The sequence below is a fragment of the Martes martes genome (assembly GCF_963455335.1).
Source record: "Martes martes genome assembly, chromosome: 4".
Taxonomy (NCBI): domain Eukaryota; kingdom Metazoa; phylum Chordata; class Mammalia; order Carnivora; family Mustelidae; genus Martes; species Martes martes.
This window is the reverse complement of record NC_137891.1, coordinates 158,255,286-158,279,813: the sequence shown is the minus strand read 5'-3', so window position 1 is coordinate 158,279,813 and position 24,528 is coordinate 158,255,286. Positions and strand designations below refer to the sequence as shown.

Below are 24,528 nucleotides of genomic sequence, written 5' to 3'. Positions count from 1 at the left end.
AAAGTTGTAGTGCTATCTTATAGAATGCACTTTATGACTTATACCAGTAGTCACTCTATGGTGAGAAAGAGAAGGCACAGATCCAGGAGCGAGGAGATGTAACAGTTGTCCCTCTCACCAATATAAAAAGCTTCCCACAGATATTTTTGCTTCCTGTCCCTACAACTTTGAAGTTGTGCTCAAAGGAGGAATTCATTCATTAGGGAGGAGATCTATGGTTCTGATTAATTAGAAGCTGAGATTGCCTCCTGGCCACTTTTGCTAAACCAAGTGGGAGGAGGAATGGCTTCTGCATTTCTTAACTCCTGAATGATGCTGGTGATGCTAATCCCCAGACCATTCCCTGATTAGCAAGAGTCTAAATCTCAGGTGGAGCATAACAAATAATATAGAGGACAAGGGTAGATGGAGAGGAGAAGGGAGTTGAGGGAAATTGGAAGGGGAGGTGAACCATGAGAGACTATGGACTCTGAAAAACAACCTGAGGGTTTTGAAGGGGCGGGGTGGGAGGGTGGGGGAACCAGGTGGTGGGTATTAGGGAGGGCACAGATTGCATGGAGCACTGGGTGTGGTGAAAAAACAATGAATACTGTTACGCTGAAAATAAATAAAAAATTAAAAAATTAAAAAATAAAAAAAAATAAATCTCAAGAGAGAAGCTGTGATTGAATCAATAACCCCAGCACTCAGGTCATCATGCCTTTGGGTAATCCCATGCCCTTGAGTTTGGGCTGGACCTAGTAGTGAGCTTCTCATAAATACCCTGAAAGTGATGGGAAATCATGTTCAAATTTAGGTTACAAAATATCCTTGCTCGCTCCTGTTCATGACCTCCCTGATGAAGCCAACTGCCAGGTGGAGAGCTGCTCCAAGGAGAGGCCCACATGGAAGAAACTAATGAATGCTCTGTACAACTGTCAGGAAGAAAATGAGACTCTCAGTCCAAGATCCAGGAACTAAATCCTGGTTACAATCAGGGGAGTTTGGAAGAAGATCCTTCCCCAGTTAAGTGTTAGGATTTCTGTAGCTGGTGACTTGATTGCAGCCTTGTGAGAACCCCCTAATCCAGAGGATCCAACTAACTTCACTCAGATTACTACAAAAAATAAATGTTTGTTGTTTTAAACCACAAAAAATGGGGGTAATTTGTTACACACTGATAGTTAACTAATACAAAGGAACTGCAAAGAGTCACAAGAAAATTTTGGGGGATGTTGATGATAATGATATTGATCATGGTGATGTTTTCACAAGTATATATGTATTTCACAACTCATCAAATTGTATACTTTCAATATCTACAGTTCACTATATGTCAATGTACTTCAGTAAAGTTGAGAATACATTATGAAAGTCTCTGAGTGGGAGATTTTCCCAATTGTTAGGAGATCCTACTTTCCCCTTCAAATATCACTTCACTGAGACAGAGTTCCTTCTTTTAGTGACATGAGGGCTTATGTGCCCTAAATTCATACTCTTCTAATAGTAGTGAGTGAAAAGTGACCTGTATTACTTTCCTGAACTCTATTTTATATGATCACCATTGACTTTCTTAAACTATTGTCTCCAGAACTTGTCAAATCCCTTCTGAACTACAATGGTGTCACTGACTTAGGAGGCTGGAAGTCATATTATACCCATCAATTTGAATTTATTTCATGAGTCCAGAGCTCAAGCACTCATGTTCATGTTCATTCAGTGACAGAAAACATGAATACTGATGCCAATTTTATGCCAGGTCTTGTAAACTGGTGATACAGAAATGAATCAAATATAGGAGTGCCTTCATAGAATCCCCTGTCTGCAGTCTTGATGCCTGAGGGAAACCTTCTGCCATAACCTTTTGGGTTTTCTCATGTTATGATCTTACTGGGTCTAATCCATTAATATATCATATGTGCCTACTGGTTGTTGGAAAGAATTTGGATGGAGAAGTCAGTAGGTTGTGTCCCAGGTTTGGTGCTGGTGTCCATCCTTCTGTGACTTCATTCTGGTGCTTTGCCCCAGCCACTCACTTTGAGGAAAGCCCTCTTCACATCTTTGTTCCTAAGACTATAGATGATGGGGTTGAGGAAAGCAGAGATGATGTTGTAGAATAGAGCCAACTTCTTGTCCTCTTCTGGGGAAGACTCAGAACCAGGTCTCATGTACATAACCATACATGGTATGGAGAACATGGTGACCACAGTGATGTGGGAAGCACAGGTGGAAAAGGCCTTGAGCCGCCCTTGGGCTGAGCGAATCCTCAAGATGGCAGCAAAAATATTGATATAGACAATGATGATGAGGGAGAGTGGAACCAAGAGAAGGATGAAGCCCAAGATGAAGTCCACCTGATCATTGAGAGATGTGTCTGCACAGGCTAACTTTAAGACTGCAGGTACTTCACAGAAGAAGTGATTGATCTCATTGGGACCACAATAGGGAAGAATCATAGCAGAGACAGTGTATATCAGGGCGCAGCTGATACCCCAGAATCCACAGAAGGCCACCATTGACCCACACAGCAAAGGGCTCATGATGACTTTATACCTCAGGGGATGGCAAATGGCCACATATCTGTCGTAAGCCATGATTGCGAAGAGCCAAGACTCAGTGATTCCTAGCATCAAGAAGATGTACATTTGGGCCACACATCCAACGTAAGAGATGGTCTTCTTCTTGCAAACCAGGTGTACCAGCATCTGGGGCACCGTGGTGGTGACATAGCCCATATCCATAATGGATAGGACACTGAGGAAAAAGTACATAGGTGTGTGGAGGCGGGAGTCCATGCGTATCAAGGTGATAATGAGCCCATTGCCCAGAAGAGTGATGAGGTAGAGGAAGAGGAAGACACTGAATAGAATAACATTTATCTCTTTGTTATGAGAAAATCCTAAAAGAATAAACTCAGTAAGAGAGCTATGGTTTCCCCCGAGCAAGTCTTGCATCCTTCTCCTGGTATAGAGAAAGAATAGAGCCATAATCATTCATAAAATAAAGTTTCCAGATTCAAACCCTGATGCTACTCTTTTATTAGAAATGTCAAGTACCAGGGTGCCTGGGTGTCTCAGTTGGTCAGATGTCTGACTCTTGGTTTCAGCTCAGGTCATGATCTAAGGGTCTTGATATCAAGCCCTGCATTGGGCTCCACGCTCAGCAGGGAATCCACTTAAGATTCTCTCTCTTTCTCACTCTGCCCCCACCAACCCCTGCTCACACACACACACTCTTCTCTCTAAAATAAGTTTTAAAATATCTTAAAAAAATAAGTGGCAAATATCAGTATCAAAATAAGTGCATATTAGAACACTCACAAAACTGAAGACCAAAATTTTTTAAAGAATTTCCATTTTATATAAAAGGGCATGTTAATATTTTATTACTTAATCCCAGTTTATTCTGAGATCACAGATAATAAATTTCACACTTCAAAATGTAGAACTTATAAAAGGAGGGTTCAAAACTGTGTTCTGCACTTCATGAACTTGCACAATTCATATGGCTCATAAAGGATTTCTAAGTGGTCAAAAAACTAATTGGACATTTGAGGATCTAGCACCTGTTGTGAGTTTCATACCAAATGAAGATTTCTGCCCCTTGTTTGAAGCTCTTATCAAATGGGCTTCAGTGGGACTACCTGAATAGCTTGATAGGTACTCTAGAAATTTAGAAACATAGTTATTAGATATCTGACTCAATCCAGAAAATAACTATTATTTGGAAATAAATTATACTCCATGAAAAGTGAAAGTCATGTGTTTCCGTGGACCAGCAGTGGATAATACATGAGACAGAGACAGAGCCAGAGACAGAGAAAAGGAAGGGAAAGGAAGGAGAGAATGAGGAAGTGAGGGAGGGAGGGAAAGAAACTACCATGCTAGGATACTATATTCAATAAATATATCCTTAAGAAATGAAAGCTGTCTGTTCTCCCCACACCAAAACAAAAAACAAAACAAACAAACAAAAAAAACCCCAGATAATTAATTACTAAAAGACTCACAGTAAAAGAAATATTAAAGAGCTTCTTTAGGCTAAAGGAAAATGATCCCTGATGGGAGTGTGCAATTGAGAGAAAAAAATGAACACCAGGAATCATAAATGTGTGGGTAAATATTATAGAATATTGCTTAAAGCAACAAAAATGGCAACACATTACTGGAGCTTACATATACACATAGAAGTTGAATATATGACAAAAATTGTCCAAAGAGTAGGAAGAGAAAATGGGTGGAAAACCCTTGTTAGATTTTGCATTGTTTGGGAAATGGCAATTTAGGTGAGATTATACTAATCAAATATGCATATTTTAGTCTCTAGATCAGATGTCAGGACCCTTTTTCTGTAAGGAGCCAGAGAATAAATATTTTGGGCTTTGTACAGAATACAGTCTGTGCAAAATACACTGCAGCATATTTTTTTGTATTTTTAATACCTTTTAAAAATGTAAGGTTTACCAATCCCTGTTCTAGAATAACAAAACAATAATTCTTTTAGAAATAGTAAAACTCAAAATACAGTACAGAATATAAGGGGAATAATTAAAAGTTTTTGATTAATTTAAAAAAAACAGGAAAAGTGGAATGAAGAAATGAAGAACACTCGGAACAAATAGGAAACGTAGTAAGATGATAGACCTGTAATAGTAACTACATTATATGTATTTTACTAAGCAAGCCCACTGAAAATCAAAGATTATCAGGCAGGATTTTCAAAACCAGCAGCAATGAAAGAATTCCATAAGGAAAGGAATTATCTTTAAATACCAGTGAAGAGGGCGCATGGGTGGCTCAGTTGGTTAAGCGTCTGACTCTTGATTTCCACTCAGTTCGTGATCTCGGATTGTGAGATCAAGCCCAAGATCTGCGCAGCGTGTAGAGTCTACTTGGGATTCTCTCTCTCCCTCTCCCCTTCCCCAACCCTCCTTCCTCTCTAGAGAAAAAAATACCAGAGAAGAACTGGAAGCACAATTTTTAGATTATCAAGACAGTACCAGTCAACTCAGGACTATCTTGCCCCTCGCTTCATCTTTCTCTTACTGCAAGCCTGGCAGTGGCTGAAGCCACTGGGATTTTGGATGAGGAACTGACAAACTAAAGCATGGAGAAACATACCATACTTCCTTCTTTTGACAGCAGGCAGCTTGCTACAACAAGCCTAACTCAATCTGGAGAATTATGGAAGGCATCCTACAGGAGGTAAGAGTCAAGCTGGTCTTTGAAGAGTGGGTAGATCCTAACTAAACACAGGGGAAGTGCAGAAAAGGATATGCCAGGCAGGGAGAGTCATCTGTGTGAAGTCATGCAGCATAAGCTAGCCAGAGAGTGATGAGAGACGGGGTAGAGAGGTAGGCAAGGGCATACCACAGAGGACCTATCAAACCCTGCAAAACAGGCTAGCGAGGCTGGATTTTATAGAGAATAAGATAAGAAAGGGATGCCTGGGTGGCTCGGTTGGTTAAGATAAGGATACACCAAATAGACATGACATCAGGCTTATGTCTGACATCAGACAATCACTCTGGCTGCAGTGTGAAGACTGCAGTTATTCAGGGAGGAAAGGATGAGCATGGGAGTGACTATTGACATGAAAGGTCAGTATTAAACAAGAGTCTTTAGGAGGTGGGATCTATAGAAGTAGGTAAGTGATTAGGGAGTGGTAAGAAAGGAAGATGGGTCAAGATTGAGTTCCAGGTTTGGGTAAATGGGTGAGTGATGGTGCCATTCACTGAGTTCGGGAGCATAGGAGTGGGAAGTTTGGGAAGGAGGTGAAGAGGACACATGATGAGTCTAGTTTTGGACTCAGGGAACTTGGGAGACTCCCAGTATTGTGGGGCTGATGGTTGAGAGCTGAAGAGAAAGTTTTGAGGACAGGAATCTGAGTGTCCTCAGATTCTGAGGAACTGAAGGAACTGAAGCCATCAGAAGAGACCACCCAGGAAGAGGGTGTAGAGAACAAGAAGACAGCTGACAGCAGAATTCTGAAAAGTCACAACATTTAGGAGCTGGCTTCAAGGACAGAATCCAGAGAAGAAGGTATCAAGAGGCCAAAGATGGATGACATGTGACACAGAAACCCAGGGAGAGACAAGGTCTGCAAGGAGAGGGTAGTCTTTGTGGCCAAATATGCATAGATATCAAGTGAGACAAGAACCAGAAGTGTCTAAAACCAGCCCGTCTTCTGGCTTAAGTACATCTCCATATTTATATCTCCTGCCCAGATGGTCCCCTTGCATTCCATGTGTCCAAATGCCTACTCAAACGCTGCCTGTGAATGTTTAATAGGTTCCTCAAACTTCTCATGTGCAATACTGAACTCCGAATTTTTCATTACATGCTCTAACTCTTGAATCTCATCTCCCATTACTGTCTCCTTGGCTCACTCCACAAAAACCACATTATCATCCTTTCTAGTCCAACAACCACCAACCAGACTTCCACCTAAAGGCCTTTGCCACAACATCCAGAACTTATGCTCTCCATTGCCAGATCTCTTAGGGTGAGTTCTTTTACTTCCTTCACATCTCTGCCCAACTGTCACTCATCAGAAAACTCCTTCACCATCCTGTCTGAAATGCAGCCATTCTTCAGGGACTCCTTAGTCGGCTCTACTTTTCTTTATTGTGCTTCTCACTTCTCAAAAACACTTATCTACTTACCTGATGATTGTCTGTTACCCCCAAGTAGTCTGTAAGAGCAGAGACTTTATTTTATTCACTAGTATAGATCCAGCATCAATCACCATGCCAAGCATTTGGTAGGAACTCAATTAATATTCATTAAATTCTTAAAGCAGGGATGCTGGTTTTAGACTCCATCCTAGAAGCTATGTTGGCAGGATAAATAGAGGTGATTGATGCCTATCCTCACCAGTGGGGCAAATTTCAGATTTTCTTTGGAATGTAGAATTTATACCTGTGACCCATGCCTTAAGGAGGTGTGTGAACAAGTTGTGGCTTGTGGGAAGATCTATTGTGAAAGTACAGAAATAAATCTGAGCAACTGGTAATGTTTTCCCTGCAGAAATTGAAGTTAGGGAGGATGCTGAGGACTGGCTACAGAAGTATATAAAGGGCTGTATTAAGAAAGAAGATAAGAATTGCTCTGCATAGTCCCAGATTTAAAATTAGTATAAATTTTGACTGGGTTATTAGTTTTTTGAGTGTTGACTTTGAGAAGTTCTTTATAGATCTTGAATATCAGCCCTTTATCTGTAATGTCATCAGCAAATATCTTCTCCCATTCCATGGGCTGCCTCTTAGTTTTGTTGACTGTTTCCTTTGCTGTGCAGAAGACTTTTATATTAAAAATATATTTAAAATAAAATACCTTTTATTTTTATTATATTATTTTATATCATTTTATTTTATATCTATTTTATATTTATTATTATATATTTTAAAATAAAATATATTTAAAATAAAAATATTTTATTATTTTTTTCTTGATGAAGTCCCAAAATTGAAGTTCATTTTCACTTTTGTTTCACTTGCCTTTGGAGACATGTCTTGAAAGAAGTTACTGTGGCTGACGTCGAAGAGATAACTGCCTATGTTTTCCTCTAGGATTTTGGTGGCTTCCTATCTCACATTGAGATCTTTCATCCATTTTGAGTTTATCTTTGTGTATCATATAAGAGAATGGCCAAAAAATGGTCAGAAGTCAAGAACAAACACTTCTCTAAAAAAGACATACAAATGGCCAAGAGACACATGAAAAAATGTTCAACATCACTAGCCATCAGGGAAACACAAATCAAAACCACAATGAGATACCACCTTACACCAGTTAGAATGGCAAAAATTAAAACAGGAAACAACAAATGTTGGTGAAGATGTGGAAAAAGGGGAACTTTCTTGCACTGTTGGTGGGAATGCAAGCTGGTGCAGCCATTCTGGAAAACATCCTCAAGATGTTAAGAACAGAGCTACCCTATGACCCAGCAATCGCACTACTGGGTATTTACCCCAATGATACAGATGTAGTGAAAAGAAGGGTCACATGCACCCCAGTGTTCATAGCAGTGATGTCCACAATAGCCAAACTGTGGAAGGAGCCAAGATGCCCTTCAACAGATGAATGGAAGAAGAAGATGTGGTACATATACACAATGGAATATTACTCAGCCATCAGAAACGATGAATACTCACCATTTGCATCGACGTGGATGGAACTGGAAGGGATTATATTAAGTGAAGTAAGTCAAACAGAGAAAGACAATTATTATAATGGCTTCACTCACATATGGAACATAAGTAATAGCATGGAGGACCACAGGGGAAGGTAAGGAAATCCAAAGGGGGAGAAATCAGAGAGGGAGATGAACTGTGAGAAACTATGGACTCTGAGAAACAATCTGGGGATTACAGAAGAGAGGAGAGTCGGGGAAGGCAGTAACAGGGTGATGGGTATTTAGAAGGGCATGTACTGTGATGAACATTGGGTGTTATACTTATCTAATAAATCACTGAACATTGCATCAAGGTCTAATTATGTACTATATAGTGGCTAACTGAAAATAAAAATAAAATAAAATTAGTATAAATTTTACCAGAATGCCAAGCACAGATTGACTAGAGGATGTCAGAGATGTTCATAGACAGAAAGGACTGTCCTGAGAAGAAATGAGCTCGCTGTTTTTGTTGAGAGCTTCAGGCTCAATCTAGCTGACCATATGTCAGACACACAGTGGGATCAGCCTAGACTAAGAAAGACGTGGAGCAGAACGGCTGCTGAGGTCCATTCTCCCTGGAGAAGTTAAGGACTTTCACATCTTCTCTGTCCTCTTTATTATCTAGCTTCATCTTTTTCCTACAGAGCACTGTAGCAGCCTCTCACTGTGACTCCCATCCCCCAGTCCCACCCACTCAATCAATTCTACAGCATTTTTTTAGGAACAATCTAAATAAAAGAGCATTTTCACCATGGCCTTTGTCTGCTCATTCTACTGGTGCAGAATGCATGTGGGAAAGAGCACTGGGTGCACAGAAGACAAAAAGAGGGAATGCGAATGGGGGATAGGCTCCAGAAGCACACTCAGCCCCCACACTTCCTGGCGACTATGCCAGGGAGCATTGCTGAAATATAGGTATCTTGGTGGGAGGCACGTGCTTTGCTGCCCCTTCAATAAGAGATTTTTAGAGCAGCTTCCAGTGTGGACTTCCAAATCCCTGCCCCCCTGAGATCTCTTTGCAGCATCGCCTCCTTTTCTCCCATATCCTAGTGCTTCCTCACCTCCCATCTGCATCCCTTGTCTTGCCCACTTTTAAAGGTCCCCCTGATTAGGACAGGGACATGGGAGAGCCCAGCTGCCTCGGCCTCCCCAGCAGCAGTCCCTCCTCTTCTCTTTGTCTTCATTGGCAGCTGAAGGCCAGATGTCTTAAGGGAATTATGCACACTAAGTCAGATAGAGACAGAAGGAAAAGAAAGGTAGCTGGGTGGAGAGCAAGTCAGAGAGTTGGGGAAGAAGACGCGGACAAAGGAAAGGACAGAGCAAAGAGCACAGGCATGAAGGAACTTGCAGATGTGGAGATTTGTAGACAGTAGACAGAACCAGGGCAGGCAAAGACGGGATGACTCAGAGGAGAAGACACACAAGCCATGGGCCACGGTCCCCACTCCCACACTCGTTACCTGTTGTCGGTTTCTGTGTGAGGGACGGGATAGGGGTCTAAGGAGCTCTCCTTTGAAACTGGGCTCCTAGGGGCCCTGGTTCCCAGGGGGACAAATCCGATGACTTCCAATGAAGTGCCTGTGAAGTCCCTGTGCCTTTGAATCCCCCAGGAACCGAGCATCAAGTCTGAACTCTAACACCTGGGACTCAAGGCTGGGGACAGTGAACAGTAAGACCCTCCCCTGACCTGAGCCCTGACGGCTCCCCAGAGGTCCACGCCCTCCCAGGCCGCAAATTTTCTCTGGGTTAGCGCCAGAATACATGGGTTGGATCTCTGGTTTCATAGTTACCAGCTGTGACTTTGGACAAGTTTCAAAAACCTTTCCAGGCCTCCAGGCCTTTTATCAGTAAATGAGAACCTGCTCCATAGGGAAGATTGTAGGGAAGATAAAATGAGTCAACAAATATAAAACTTTGAAGACGGTGCCTGGTGTATAGGAAGTCATCTGTACGTTTACTATTCTCCCTCATTTGCAACTTATGAAGATCCTCTCCCCTTATGTCTTCAAATTTCAGGTACACCTCCCTCAGGAAGGCAGCCACGACTACCTGATGCATGCCGGTGAGGGCTCTGAGGAGGGAACGGGGGCACGAAGGTGTGAAGTTTTTGTATATTACTGGGATTCAGTTTCCATATGTGGAGATTCAATAACACATTCTTACATAACCAATAGGATGGAGGAGGAATCACAGGGGAAATCACAGGGGAAAGAAGAAGATATCTGACGTGAATGAACACAAAAGCACAACATACCAAAATTCATAGAGTGCAAAAAAAAAAAAAAAAGACCAAAAGAACAGTGCTTATTTAAAAATAAGAGGTAATTCACCTCATCGTTCACCATAAGAAACTAGAAGCGCTTGATTGAACTGGAAGAGAACTAGCTAACTATGGTGATCATTTTATAATGTTTGCATATTATCAGAACATCACATGGTACCCTTTAAATCTATACAATGTTTGGGGCACCTCGGTGGCTCAGTCATTGGGCATCTGCCTTCGGCTCAGGTCATGATCCCAGAGTCCTGGGATTGAGCCCCGCATTGGGCTTCTTGCTTCGAGGGGAGCCTGCTTCTCCCTCTCCCTCTGCTGCTCCCACTGCTTGTGTTCTCTCTCTCGCACGCTCTGTCAAATAAATAAATCAAATCCTAAAAAAAATCTATACAATGTTTATTTGTCAATCACACTTCCATAAAGCTGGGAGAAAAGAAGTATTAGCTTTTAGTGAATGTTTTTTTCTGTAGCTATGCAGGTGGTCATATTTTTTTTTCTTCTTTTTTCCTTTATTTCTTTTTTCTTCTTTAGTTTACTTATCCAGTTCACCAAATTTGTCAAAATTATTGTAATAAAACTGTTAAGGATATATCTTTACTGTGTGTTTTGATTTTTGCAGATTTAAGGGGACTAGCATCGAAGATAAAATCAAAGGGGACTTCTACTTATCTGTATTGTTTCAATGTTTATGATTTTAATAATGGTCATTTGTATAATTAGAGAAAAATAAAGGGATGTTACAAATGGCAGTAAAAGCACTTTCGGGATTTCTGGTATAATTGGGCCATCCCTGTCAGCTTCAAGGCTCTTAATAGCACTGATCTTTGGCGACTGACTTGTGTGTCAAGGCTAGTTCAGGGAGGAGAGAAACTTCTCGGCAGCATCTGCCAGCTGAATCTGGGGCTCGCCCTGGGACTGCGCACGGGGCTTCTCAAGTGTTATTCCCGGCCCCAGGCTTTGAGCTGCTGAGAATTCCCCGCCAGCTCTGCAGTCGCTGGACACTTCCCAGGAGGATCCAAGAACTGTCAGTTACACAGAACTACACTTTTCTCAGATCAATTAAGGCAGAGATAAATGTCTTCCTCACTCTTCCTCCTCCCCTCTCCTGCCGTTGAGTCTCCAAGTTTGTTCCCCAGTTACGGGGAACACCCCTGAGTCCCTCTGCCCCAGGAGGTCCTGGCTGGCTGTGGCCCAACTAAGCCACAATGGAGTTGCTCTGAAGTGAGAAGTCCTAGAGGGGGTTGTTAAATTCCGAGTCTACGAATATGGAAGGAGCATCATTAAGAACTTCAGCTTGTTAGACAGCTGGGCAAACAGCAGCAGCTATGCAGAAAGATCACAAGTGACCCAGTGTCCCTCAGGAAGCCCTGAAGAAACTTGCTTTCTTTTACCTGACTTCATCCCAAGTGCATACACCAGCATGTGTTTGCACCTCTACCTTCACCTTCACCACTACCATCATCTGTCATTTCCATCAGACATTACATCACCACAACCACATCACCCCATTAGTGTCCACCCTGTGTTTGCCATTGGTCCCAAATTATCACACTTCCCCTAGTACATTACTGCCCTCAGTATTATCACCCAACTCAGCATCGCTCCACAACCAGCATCAGTATCATCATTGTCCTGTTATCACACAAACACCCTCACCAGCTCCACCGGTCCGTCAGTCCATCAACGTCAATGCTGTCACTCCCGGGGCCAGTGTTGTGATAGGCACCCGCAGCTTGTGAAAAGAGAGCAGCGTCCTGGAGCTTCGGAAAAAAAAGTCTTTATTTGAAAAAAGAAAAAAGAGAAATATTTAAAAATACCTGTTCTGTTTCTCAGAGTCCACAGTCTCTGGGAAACAAACTGGGGGTTTTGGAGGGGAGCGGGGATGGGGAGTTGGGTGAGCCTGGTGGTGGGTATTAAGGAGGACACGTACTGCATGGAGCACTGGGTGTGGTGCATAAACAGTGAATCTTGGAATACTGAAAAAATAAAATTAAATTTAAAAAAATAAAATACTTGTTCTGTGATTTTAGTCAAGTACAAGAGGACAAAGCAGGCCATGTGAAGAAAACAGACTGAGATGAGAAGGCCTTAAGTCCAATAAAATGAATTGAACACAGTAGTCAAAAATAGCCTGAATTGGAGACAGTAAATGGAGCAAGGGACCTTGCATAAAAATAAAAATATTCACGGAATACAGGGAGAAAGAAACAAAATTATGATGATTACAGATTGAAGAATTTCTAAAGAAACACTAAATGGATCAGAGGCAATATCTAAAAGTATAATATCAGAAACCTTGCTGAATCTCAAAAGAAATACTCTGAAGATTAAAAATGCCCCACTATATTCCAGGGAAAATTAATGAAAGAGGTCTACACCTGCGCATATACCCCTGGCAATTGGTTTTCCACACTGTAGCCAGAAGGATCACATTCAAAATACGAGTCTTAGAAGATCGCTCCCAGTTTAAATAGCTTAATAACTTTCCAGGGCTCTTAAGATAAAGAACAAATTCCAAGGCCCAAGGTTTGGCTCTGCATCTCTCCATATACTTCTCCCTTTCTTTCTGCCTAACTGGTCTTCTTTCTTTGCTCGCACACGCCATGCTCCTGCTGGCATTAGGAAATTGGTGTATGTTGTTCTCTCCCCCTGGAAATGTTCTCAACCCTCCCCATAAAGTTCCTCTAGTTAACTCCTTCTTTGGCATCTCATACATCACTTCCTTGAGGAAACCTTCCCAGACCTTTCTAACTAGACTAATGTACCCATTAAATGTTCTTGTAATGCCATGTACCTTCCATGTTAGTACTTCTAACAACTAGATTTATATTTATGTGTATGATTCTTTGATTACTATCTGCCTGTCCCTCAGAATATAACATCCACAAAGGTAGAGACCAAGGAGCAAAGTCAAGTTTCATAGCATTATCTAAAACGGCAGGATGTATGCGCAGCATCCAACTGGCCCGTGGTAAACACACACATCCTTGCAACACCAAATGGGAGTGCAGGCATTACAGCTGCTGGCTCCCCTCCCTGCCTTCAGGGGCCTCTCTGGTCTGCTTTTTGCCTTAAGTTCTCCCCAGGTGGGAAGGAGGCACCAGTCTCACTCATCCCTAAAACTTCAGGGACACATGTCAGTCTCCCAGTCCCTCATGGTGCACCTATCCTACTGCATCCTGGGTCCAGGGTAGGGAGGAGGCCTAGAGATGCAGCTTATCACAGATCTCTCTCTGTGGCCTCTCTGACTACTCTCTTAGAGTTTTCCCCACATGACTGGTGAGGAGCCAGGGAGTACCCACTCCCCTCCCTCGCTGAAAGGGGAGTAAAAGAGCACATTACTCTCCCCTAGCACAAAGCCTACACATACTCTCCTATGCAATGAATCTCCCTTTCGTGTTTCAAGTCTTTCCATGCAGTCTACTGGAGCATGGGTGGGTGATGGGTGACAATCACAGGACTGCTTTGTGTCTAGCAGCTCATTGAGGCTTTTTGAGAAAGTGGAGCTTTAGCCAAACTTTTGATATGACAGGAAAAGCCCCAGTCAACATCCTGTTATGACTACACCTGCTGAAAGTTGGGAAGATAGAGAATAGGAATCAGTCATAATCCCACTTCTCTAAAATCAATGGCATCTTCTTTTTCGTGTTTTTTCTTCCATTATCTTATCAAGTACAAGTTTTTGTCTAAATCTATATTTATTTTATGCTGGTTCTTTTGTAGACTTTTTTTTTCCACCTCATGGTATACCACATGCATTGCTCCGAGTTCTGCCACATCTAACATATCTTAGGTGAATGCATAATAACATAGCATACACAATAACAAAACTTCCTTTTATAAACAATACTGAAATGAACATCTTTACACATGTAGAATTCTTTATTCTTGGACTGATTCCTTAGGAGTGATTGCTAAAACAGGTGTCATAGAGTATGCTGGTCATCTGATTTTCCTGGCCAGTATCTGTTCTCATTGCTTCTACTGATAATGCCCCGAAGCTTTCCTCCATAAAAGAGAAAATATTGGTATGTTGTGTTTTCGTTTTTATCCAGTTCAAAATAATTCTAATTTTCCTTGTTGATTTCTTCTTCAGTCCATGGGTTATTTAGAAGTCTGTTATTTAGTTTCCAGGTATTTGTAGATCCTCTAGAAATCTTTGTTACTGGATTCCTCATTTAATTTCACTGTGGCCAGAGAACACACTCTCTATGACTTGAATACTTTTCAGTTTACTGAGACTTGCTTAATAGCCCGGAATATGCACTGTATTGGCCAAATAATCCCCAATGTGCTTGAAAGAAATGTTTATTCTGCTGTTGTTGGATGGAGTGTCTTATAAATGTCAATTAGCTCGAGCTGTTTGCTAGTGTTGTTGAAGTCTGCTGTATCTCTTGATTTTGTATCTATTTGTCTTACTGATGATTGAGAAAGGAGTATTGAGATTTCCAAAAATAACTGTAGATTTCTCCATTCCCCTTGCAGACCTCTGATTTTGCTTCACTTATGGTGAAGGTCTTTTTACCAGGATCATTTTCCTAGGCCCCTCCCAGAGAAACCTCACCATCAACCACGCCTACCCCCACCCCAAAATCAATAGCTTTGAGGGAGAGCCAGGGTGCTGCAGACCCTCTTCTGTGCAGTTAGGAGCACTCCTAGACCAGCCTGCCAGACTTCCTCTGCATCTCCCAAATTCGTTATTGCTGTTATTATTTTAGTCACATCGTGCTTGTTTAGATTTGTCTATGGTTACCAGTTTCTTTGTTCGTTCATTGCCGTGCCAGTTACCAATATATTGCCTGTTGGACCGGACTCAAACTCACGGGGCATTGTGTGCTCCTGCAGCGGGACCCAGGAACATTTCTTCTTTATCTGCTGACACACTATAATGTTAAACAGTGTCAGTAGACAGCACCAGAGGGTCCCTCAGGAGGAAGGGGCTTTTCTTTGTTTTCAGTGTGCTCCTATTCTTCTAACACCTACAGCCAGGGGGACTGCCAGCAATGCGCAAGCAATTTGCAACAAGTTTTGTAGTCACTAGTGGAAGGCTTCCTACTTACCAATCCTAATTCATGGTCCCCTGCTTTGGCCTTACTTCTTGCGTTTCCTACTTCTTGGGATAAAATTTCTTATCTTTTGGTTTTTTTCTTAAATAAGAGTTTATTAGTGGTAAATTCTCTTTGTTCAGCAGTTGGTCTTAAATGATGGACATGTCTTTATTTAGCACTCAGTCTTGAACGATAATTTGACTGTGTATGAAATTCTAGATTAATAGTTACTTCCTCTTGGCATTTAGAAAATAACATTGCATTGTCTTCCATTTTCATTAAGATTTCTCTTTGAGTTTAGTTCCTTTATGGATAACTTATCTATGCTCTCTTACTGCTTTTTTTGAAAAAATATTTTATTTATTTGAGAGAGAGAGAGAGTGTGAGAGAGAGAGAGCATGAGAGGGGAGAAGGTCAGAGGGAGAAGCAGACTCCCCACGGAGCTGGAAGCCCGATGCGGGACTCAATCCTGGGACTCCAGGATCATGACCTGAGCTGAAGGCAGTTGCTTGAACAACTGAGCCACCCAGGCATCCCTCTCTTACTGCTTTTAAGATCTCTTTATCTTTAATGTTTACAGTTTCGCTCAATGACTATATTTTTTCATTCTGGGGTTGGTTTTGTTGTTTGCTTTTTTTGCCATCAGTTCTTTCATATCTTGTACTTTTTTTTAGAATTTCAAGTCCTTATTTTATGCCTTTAATTACATGAAATTATTGGTGAAGCGTTTGTGTAAATATGCCCTTTGTTATACCCGCTGATCATTCATCATGTGAACAGTTTGCTCATGAGTTTTGTAATTTTGGATTGTGAACTCATCTTCAGTGGAGCTTTCCTTGTGGCCTGGGCTATGGCAGTATTCCTACAGAGTGATAAATTTTGTATCTAACACCTCAGAGGTAACATTGCCCTAAAACCAGTTTAATTGTTTCTACATCACATAGTTCACATTTTAGACTCAAAACCAGGGCAAGTGGTAGGCACAGGATTTCAATATCTCAAGAGAAACTTCTTTTTTTTTTTTTTTTAACTCGGATCCTAGTCAGAGACCTTGCCATTTCTTTGTGATAATGGATAATTGTTTTAGTTCCATCTAGATAAGCAGCAAAACCCAAGCCCCTAGCAGTTAACAATTTCGATAATCCTTACCCCACCCCATCCTAAACTCCCATCAATGTCACCTCAAGTACTTACCTCTCTTTATTTTTTACATCTGGACATTTCCTTTTCATATTCTATGGCGTGACTGCACCATAATTTACCTAAGTCCTTATTTATAAGCATTGAGGTTGTTTTCCATTTTTCTTTTACTCTAATAAAACAATATCACCATGAACGTTCTCATAGGTATTGAATATTATGTGTATTATTTAGTATTAATCTTCCATGTTGTATGAAAAAATTTTTTCCAGCAGCATTCAACAATACAAGCAAGCCAAATTTTTGGAATCACCCAAATTGGGGTTTTTCCCCAAGGAAAGCACAATAAAAGGATATAGCAAGAGAGTTTAGAACCATGATAAGAAAATCACTGAAATTCTGAATCATAGATTCTGAAGTGGGTAAAGAGAGAAATAAAGATAATAGGGGAATCAGAATTAAAAAGAAGAAAGTAAGAGTCCATGGTTGTAAGCCCCAGGGACATGGGAACTACTGAATAATTACACAGTAAGTTCAGGAAGTAGTGGTCAGAATATGGAATGTCTGAATACATGAAGACAGCTACACTGTAAAGCCCTGTTCTGAAGCACCCCTACCAGATCGTGTCCAGAAACACGGGAGAAGGTCATGCTGACAGTGCTCTCTGCCATTTGGTGCACTCTCCTGCATGCCCCCTAGGCACCAAGTTTGGGCTCAATTTTCAGTCACACCTGCTTTGTCACCTTCTGCCTGCTTATCTAGTTCCTTTTTGGTAAAATGGACATAGTATCTCTGATCACCTCATATTCATGGAGTGACGCAAGCAATGTACAAGGGCTTTGAAAAATGTAGTAAGTTAAATAGCTGGAGGCACAGACTTCTCCCCACTTTGCCCACGCCTGCTTCAGATCCATTCTCTTGGTCCCAAGCCTCTAACTGTACCGCAGCCCTCTGATCGATCTTTGCCTAATGAGGGGCAAAACTACATGTTATCCCAAGGAATAAGGACTAATATTACAGCCCCATTTCTTCTCTCTGCTATTTCCTATGATCACTCTCCAACCTAGCACCTGGTGCCATTTCCCTGGCTGCCGGGCCAGCTAACGTGCCCAGAAGGGCGGGGCACATACATCTCATAATGGACATTCAGCCACGGGATGATGTGAGGGCTTGTGTGGGAGATAAATACTGGGGTGTGTCTGAGCTTATGTCCAGTTACTCCTTTTTGCCAAGATGAGTAACTAGAGAAATGTCATTTGGAAAAATGAGAAAGCTGCCCCGGATTTCCTCATCTCGGCCCCAGACTCCTGCCCACTCTGCCCCCTCATGCTCTCGTTTTCCAACCCACCTTCCTCTCCTATCTAACTCTTGTGACTTTCAGACTGCTCCCCAGCGCCCTCTACCTCTCTCAGCTTACTGCCCTACCACTTTACCTCCTCTGACTAGAACCATCCCTAGCCACCCTACCTCACAGGTTTCCCTGTCCAAATCTTCCACTGTTCCTTCCAAACCATCCACTCGCCACTCTAGAAATCTTGCTCCTCTTTCCTTTTACTCCTTTATCTTTGCCCCTACTCCCCCTTCCAGCCCTTCTTTCTAGATCTTTGAAGTCTGGTCCTCACCAACATTCCAGCCAAACCCATCCAGACTTCTGTGATCCATAAATCTTATCTTGGAGAGTTGATTTCCCTGGGAATGGGACAGTTCTGATGCCATCCAGAATTACCAAGACTGTGGATCTCCAGGAGCCTGATCTGGTGAGCACTGAGAATTCAAAAGAATGCCGACCAGCATTCAGGTTGGAAGGTAAGCTCTGTTACTTACAGAACCCCTTTTCCATGATGGCGTTTTCAGCCATAACCTGGTTATCTTACTATTATCTGAATTTTGTCTCCATCCTTAACATTCTTAACAACATCCATCTTGTCAAAGGTGTCTCTGGCACCCTTCAGATGCCAGAGACACCTTTAACAAGATCCTTTTTGTAGAGAATATGTTTCTTTCCTCTCTTTCCCCATTAGCCAGCCTGAATGAGCTTCTACATTTTTAACTGGCTTCTCTGTGGAACTTGGTCTGTGACCACAGAACAAACAAGACCAGTGACACAAAGTAGAGAAGAGTGAGTGGAAAACTTCTGATCTCTATGCAGGTAAGTCCTATTGATATGCCCTAGATTAAATTGAGTGCAAGAATGGGTGACCCCTAAAAACTTACACACAGAGCATAAGTCCTCTATTATAGACATATGGGGATTCAAGGTTTTATGGTGGCCCCTCCAAGACTCTATTTTTCTGCATCCTAGGATTGTAGAAACTTACCGGGAACTTTGACTTGGAGAACTGTCTCCTGCAAAAAGATGGGGGGCCCTCCATTATGTTGTCATCAAAGCTCTGAAAGTTGAACCTCTGTACCCCAGAAAATGGCAGGTAGTAGGGCCTAGAAGGCAAAGACATTCAGATCCTACTCAGATGATAGCATCAGTTGAACAGATGATACACCTTTTTTTAAAGTGCTTTCCTCAAATCGATACATAGGTTCAGTGGAATCTCAATCAAAACCCCAACATATTTTTAGGAAACTTGACAAGCTGATTGTAACTTGGGTGGACAGGCAAAAGGGCCAAGATTAGCCAAGACTCTCTTAAGAACTGGTAGGGACAATTTTCCTACCAGATACCAGGACTTGTCACAAAAATTATATTAATTAAGATAGTATAGTAGTACTGCCAGCATAGACAAATAGATAAGTGGCATAGAAGTGTCCAGACACAGGTTCCTACACATGTGGACACTTGATTTAAGACAAAAGTATCATAGCAGAACCATGGGGATGAGTGGTCTTTTCAATAAATTGGTTCTTGGTCCATTGAGTACTCCTATGGAAAAAAATTAAGCTCGATTCTTACCATGTAACTACACTAAGAAATCAACTTCAGGTAAAACACAAATAAATGTGAAAGAGTAAAAACAAATCATGTAGAATTGCTCTGGTCACCTCTGGCTATTGAGCATTTGACACGCACTATCCAGTATAAAATTTGTGCTGGATTTTAAACACAGTATGAAAAAAACAATAAAATATCTCAACAGTGTTTATATTGAAATGTTGAAATGATAATTTGGATATATTGTATTAAATAAAACATCTTTTAAATTAGTTGAATCTGCTTCTTTTTGCTCTTTTGATTAGATACTAGAAAATTTTTAATTGCTTGTGTGTCTTGCTTCATATTTTTATTCAATGGTACTGATTTGAAGGTAATATAAGAAAATATTGTCACAACATCAACTAGAAAAAAATGTCTTTAGTGTCATTTAGAAAGCATAAAGGGAAAAACTGATATATTTGACCACATTTAAATTTTAAGAAGATACTATAAAGTGTCTTTTAAGTTATCTAAACAATATCATTAAGAGTCTAAAAAGGAAAACCATACAGTGAGAAAATAAATTTACAGAACATACAGCTCCCAAAGGGCTTAGTATATCAATACTATATAAAGAACTCCAATAAACAATACAAAAGAAAAATAGAAAAAGATTTTTAATAGGAACTTCACAAAAGAGAATATCCAAATGACCAATAAGCATACAAAAAAAGTTGGCCAACCTCATTAGTCAATAGAAGAACACAAATTAAAACCATAATGAGATGCACTCCCAAGTATACAGCCAACAAAATGTTTGCACATGGGCATCAAGAGACATCTACCAAAAATGTGTGTGACTTGTAATGGTCCAAATTGAAATAGCCCCGTGTCCATTAGTAGCAAAATGAATAAATAAACTGTATTATAGTCACAAAAGTGAACAGTACACAGGAATGAAACAACAACCCCACACAACAGCACAAATGAATTTCACAAACATAATTTGAGAAAAGAAGTCAAACACAAAAGCATGCACATTGTATGATTCCATTTACACAAAGCGAAAACATGGGCAAAGTGATCTATGGTGTTAAGAGTCAGGATAGGGGGTACCTTTGAGGAGAAAGCAGAAGACAGGGTTTGGGTGGGGGTGTGAGGAGGCTTCTTGGGGTGCTCTTAACATTCTATTGTCTGCTTTTGTGATGGTTACATGTATGTACTTGTGGTAAATAAGTATGAGCTACCCGTTCTGCAGGAAAGCACTTTTCTGTGTACATGTGATGCTTCACAATTAAACAGTTTCTCTTATGATTTTTAAACATGAGTGCTTATCAGGAATCCCCAACTTGTAACTATGAGTTTTCATAGGTTGTGGTGTCAGGCAGAGGGTGCCAGGGCTCCCACAAAGGACCCAGCAGCTCTCCCCTTGTACCTTTCCTCCCCATCTACCAAACGTAGAGACTACCATATGGTCTTTCTCTTTTATTTGTTAATACGGGGAATTGATATTTCCAAATACTAAACCAGCCTTACATCCCTTGAACAAATCCATCTGACTATGGTATACTAATCTTTTTATATATTGCTGGATATAATTTTCTAATACTTAGTTAAGGATTTTTACATCTTTTACAATATTTTACCTGTGTCCACAAGGCTTATTTTAGTTTTCTTTTTTTGTAATAATTTGTCTGGTTTTAGTGTTGATGTAATGCTGACCTCAAAATGAGTTAGGAAATGGGGCATCTGGCTAGCTCAGTTAGTAAAGCACGTGACTCTTGGTCTCAGGGTCGTGAGTTCAAGGTCCCACATTGATGGGTGTACAGCTTACTTTAAAAGAAAATTTTTTTAATTAAAAATTAAAAATGACAAAAAAATGAGTTGGGAAATACTTCTTCTACTCCTGTTTTCTGAAAGCATTTGGGTAGGAGTAGAATTTTCATCATTATATGCTCGACAGATTGACCAGAGAATCCATCTGGGCCTGGAGGGTATATTAGGGGAAGTTTTCAATCAAAAATTGAATTTTAAAAAATAGATATAAAGCTATGTAGATTTTCCATTTCCTTTTTTTTTTTTTCTTTTTTTTTTTTGTCAGTTCTGGAAATCTGCCTTCACAGAAGTTATCCATTTCGTTTAAGTTTTCAAATTTCTATGTTGCTTTTTTTCCTGGCTATGGGTCACATTTCCCTTCTTCAACTGTCTGCTTTGCTAATAATTTTCAATTGATGCTGTCCTTTGTGAATGTTATATTGCTGAGTGCTGGGTTTTGTTGTCTTTCTTTAAAATGTGTTGGAAGTTTTTCCTGGAGACAGACTGGCCCCTTCTGTGGATCCATCTGATACTTTCAGAGCCTTGTTTTGAAGTTTTGTTAGGGAAAGCCTAGGGCAACCTTTTCTCTAAGGCTAGCTTAGTCTTTTTACTAAGGTGTTAACTTTGGGGGGGTCTCCACCCAACACCCTCACCGAGGACACTCTACCTTGTCTGGTCAGAACTCACTTTTTTCTCAGTCCTGTATGAATTCTGGGTGTTGCTTGGCTCACAGCTTCCCAGTCATTCCTTCACCAAGTTTCTCCCTTTTTAGTATCAGGCAAGACTCAAAGGGTTTCCATGCACATTTCTGGCTCTCTCTCGCTCTCTCTCTCACCCCTCCCTCCAGTTATCGGCTCCACAAATTTTCAGCTGCCTCACACTCCTGAACATTAGTCTGTGTCTCCTCAACTAGGCCATTTCACCTGCTCAGCTTGGGTTCGCCTTCCCTGCATATTTGAGAAAATGTCTCCAGGCAGAAATTTGGAACAACTATAGGGCTCATCTCCTTTGTCTCCCTTCTCTCAAAGAATCACAGTCCAGCACTGCTCCATACCCAGGCCCTGCATTTAAATGTTTGTAGCAGTTGGGGAAGCCCAGAAGGAAAAAACTTGTTTTATTTACAAGCCTGGGTGGCTCTCCGATCTCTTTACCCCAATACACACTCACTCTGTACCATGCAGAATCAATCTTGTACCATACAGAGTTGGTCTGTTTGTAGTTTTAGGGCATAGTATTATATTATAAACCTTAGCCTTTTATAACTTTTTTCAGTCGCTGCTGTTTTAAGATCTGCCCTCATGGCTCTAGCGCATCTCGTTTGTGGCTCTAAGTGTTGCACGGCGGCTCACCAGCATATGATGCTGATCTTCTTATTAGTTAAGACCTTTTGTATGATATGGATAAGTTTTAATTTTTTTTCTTCATAAAAATGTTCATGCATTCTTTATTAGGTTAATTCCTAGATAGCTGTTTTTTGTTAATCTGAATGACATTTTCTATTAAATTTTTCCAGTTGATTTCCGTGTTAGGTGAGTCTCTGCATCTGCTTCTAATCGAGAGGTAACACAGATTTCAAGAAAAATCTGCAACCTCAGACAACAGCTGAGAAGCTAGAGGACCAGACCATCATGTTTTTCAATTCCCCTGTGTTTTTCAATAAATAGTCTCAGAGTTTAGAAGCACACTGATGGCCTGGAATGTTCCCAGGTAAGCAGAAGCTAGCCCCAGAGAGTCACTGGACTGGCCTCCACTGGGCTGGGCTGTGAGGTGTTCAAAACCCACGTGAGGGCGCCTGGGAAACATAATAACGTGGGGCTGGAGTGGAGAGAAGATAAAGCTGCAGTGACTCCCTTCCTTCTGAGCCTCCACCTAGTCATAGTCCTTCCTGTATGGAGGGAGGGTTGCTGGACCACAGGGCCAGGGCTGAAGAAAGGTCATTTTATCTGGGGACCGATACAGCCTTTGCTAGTTGTCCCAGAGCTAGTAAGGCAACTCCTGAGCAGAATGATGATTGATTCCTACTTAGGCTTAGGAAGACAGTGAAGACTTCAGAGGCTGTTTGAGCCTTGCTAGAAAAAGGGACCCAGGTATGGCTCACAATAAGTAACAAAGGGGCTTCTCTAGTTCAGTCCTGGTGTAATAGAATCCGTTTGCGTTTCTGAATCATGCGAGGGTTTATGTAATGATGTAAGCAGAAGAAAATCCCAGTACTAACTGTGCAGACATCCAAACAGCCAGCAAACCTTTACCAAACACCCATATTTGCCCAGAGTAGGCCAGGTACTGGTCATGCAGAGATGGACCCGATATATTTCTCATTCTCAAGTGACTTACATGTAAACAAAGAATTTTAGTAAAGTAGTCCAGTAACTGCAGATTTGGAGTAGAACATGTCACAGAGAAAAAGCTGGACTAGGGGCTATGGAGTTCAATAGCTTTTTGAAAGACGCTCACTGTACGTGAGTTTCTTATATGGCAGTTTCCAGAGGCTATGGGGGAGCGGCCCATGGGAAGTTGTTTAATGAGTATCAAAAAATTCTGGAAATTGGTTTCACACAATGTGAATATACTTAACACCACTGAATTACATCCTTAAAAATGATTCTAATGGTAAATTTTATGTTATGTATTTTACCACAATTGAATTTTTTAAATAAATAAACTATAAAGTCCCCAAGTCCCTTACATCAGGAAATTGCTCTTCTTGGGACACCTGAGTAGCTCTGTAGGTTAAGCAGCAGCCTTCAGCTCAGGTCATGATCCCAGGGTCCTGGAATCGAGTTCCACCTGGGGGTCCTAGCTCCAGAGAAGCCTGCTTCTCCCTCTGCCTGTCGTTCCCTTGCATGTACTCACACTCACTCTCTTTCTCTCTCCCTGACTAATAAATAAATAAAATCTTTAAAACACCCCCCCAAAAGTAAAGGGTTCTTCTGTCTATATTATCCCACGGATGATAAGGGCCAGAATAACTTGTCAAATTTGAAACCTCCTCTGTTTTGTGAGACAGACATTGAGAGTTTCCTTTCTAGTCATCTGCTTTAAAAAGGGAGAGGTTTCCGACTCCTTCCCAAATCTTTTTTAGGAAATGACTGTCCAAAGTGAGGTCCGATCAAGTCCATTACCTCCTGGGTCTGCTGCTAGACGTGTGTCCTCTCCTGGCGGTATGTGGGGTTGGTCCTAGGAACCAGGCTGGATCTTGAGAGGCTGGGCAAGGTGAGTCGTCAGTC

At 41.2% G+C, this 24,528-nt stretch overlaps 1 protein-coding gene across 1 annotated transcript; it reads right to left on the bottom strand.

The window, feature by feature from the left end:
* Positions 1-1,985: 1,985 nt before the first annotated feature.
* Positions 1,986-2,933, bottom strand: LOC308340973 (olfactory receptor 2A12-like; the record flags this gene model as incomplete). The annotated part of the gene is made up of 1 exon (XM_080800511.1): positions 1,986-2,933. The coding sequence occupies one exon, from the start codon at positions 2,931-2,933 to the stop codon at positions 1,986-1,988; it is 948 nt and encodes a 315-aa protein (XP_080656637.1).
* Between the last annotated feature and the right edge of the window lie 21,595 nt (positions 2,934-24,528).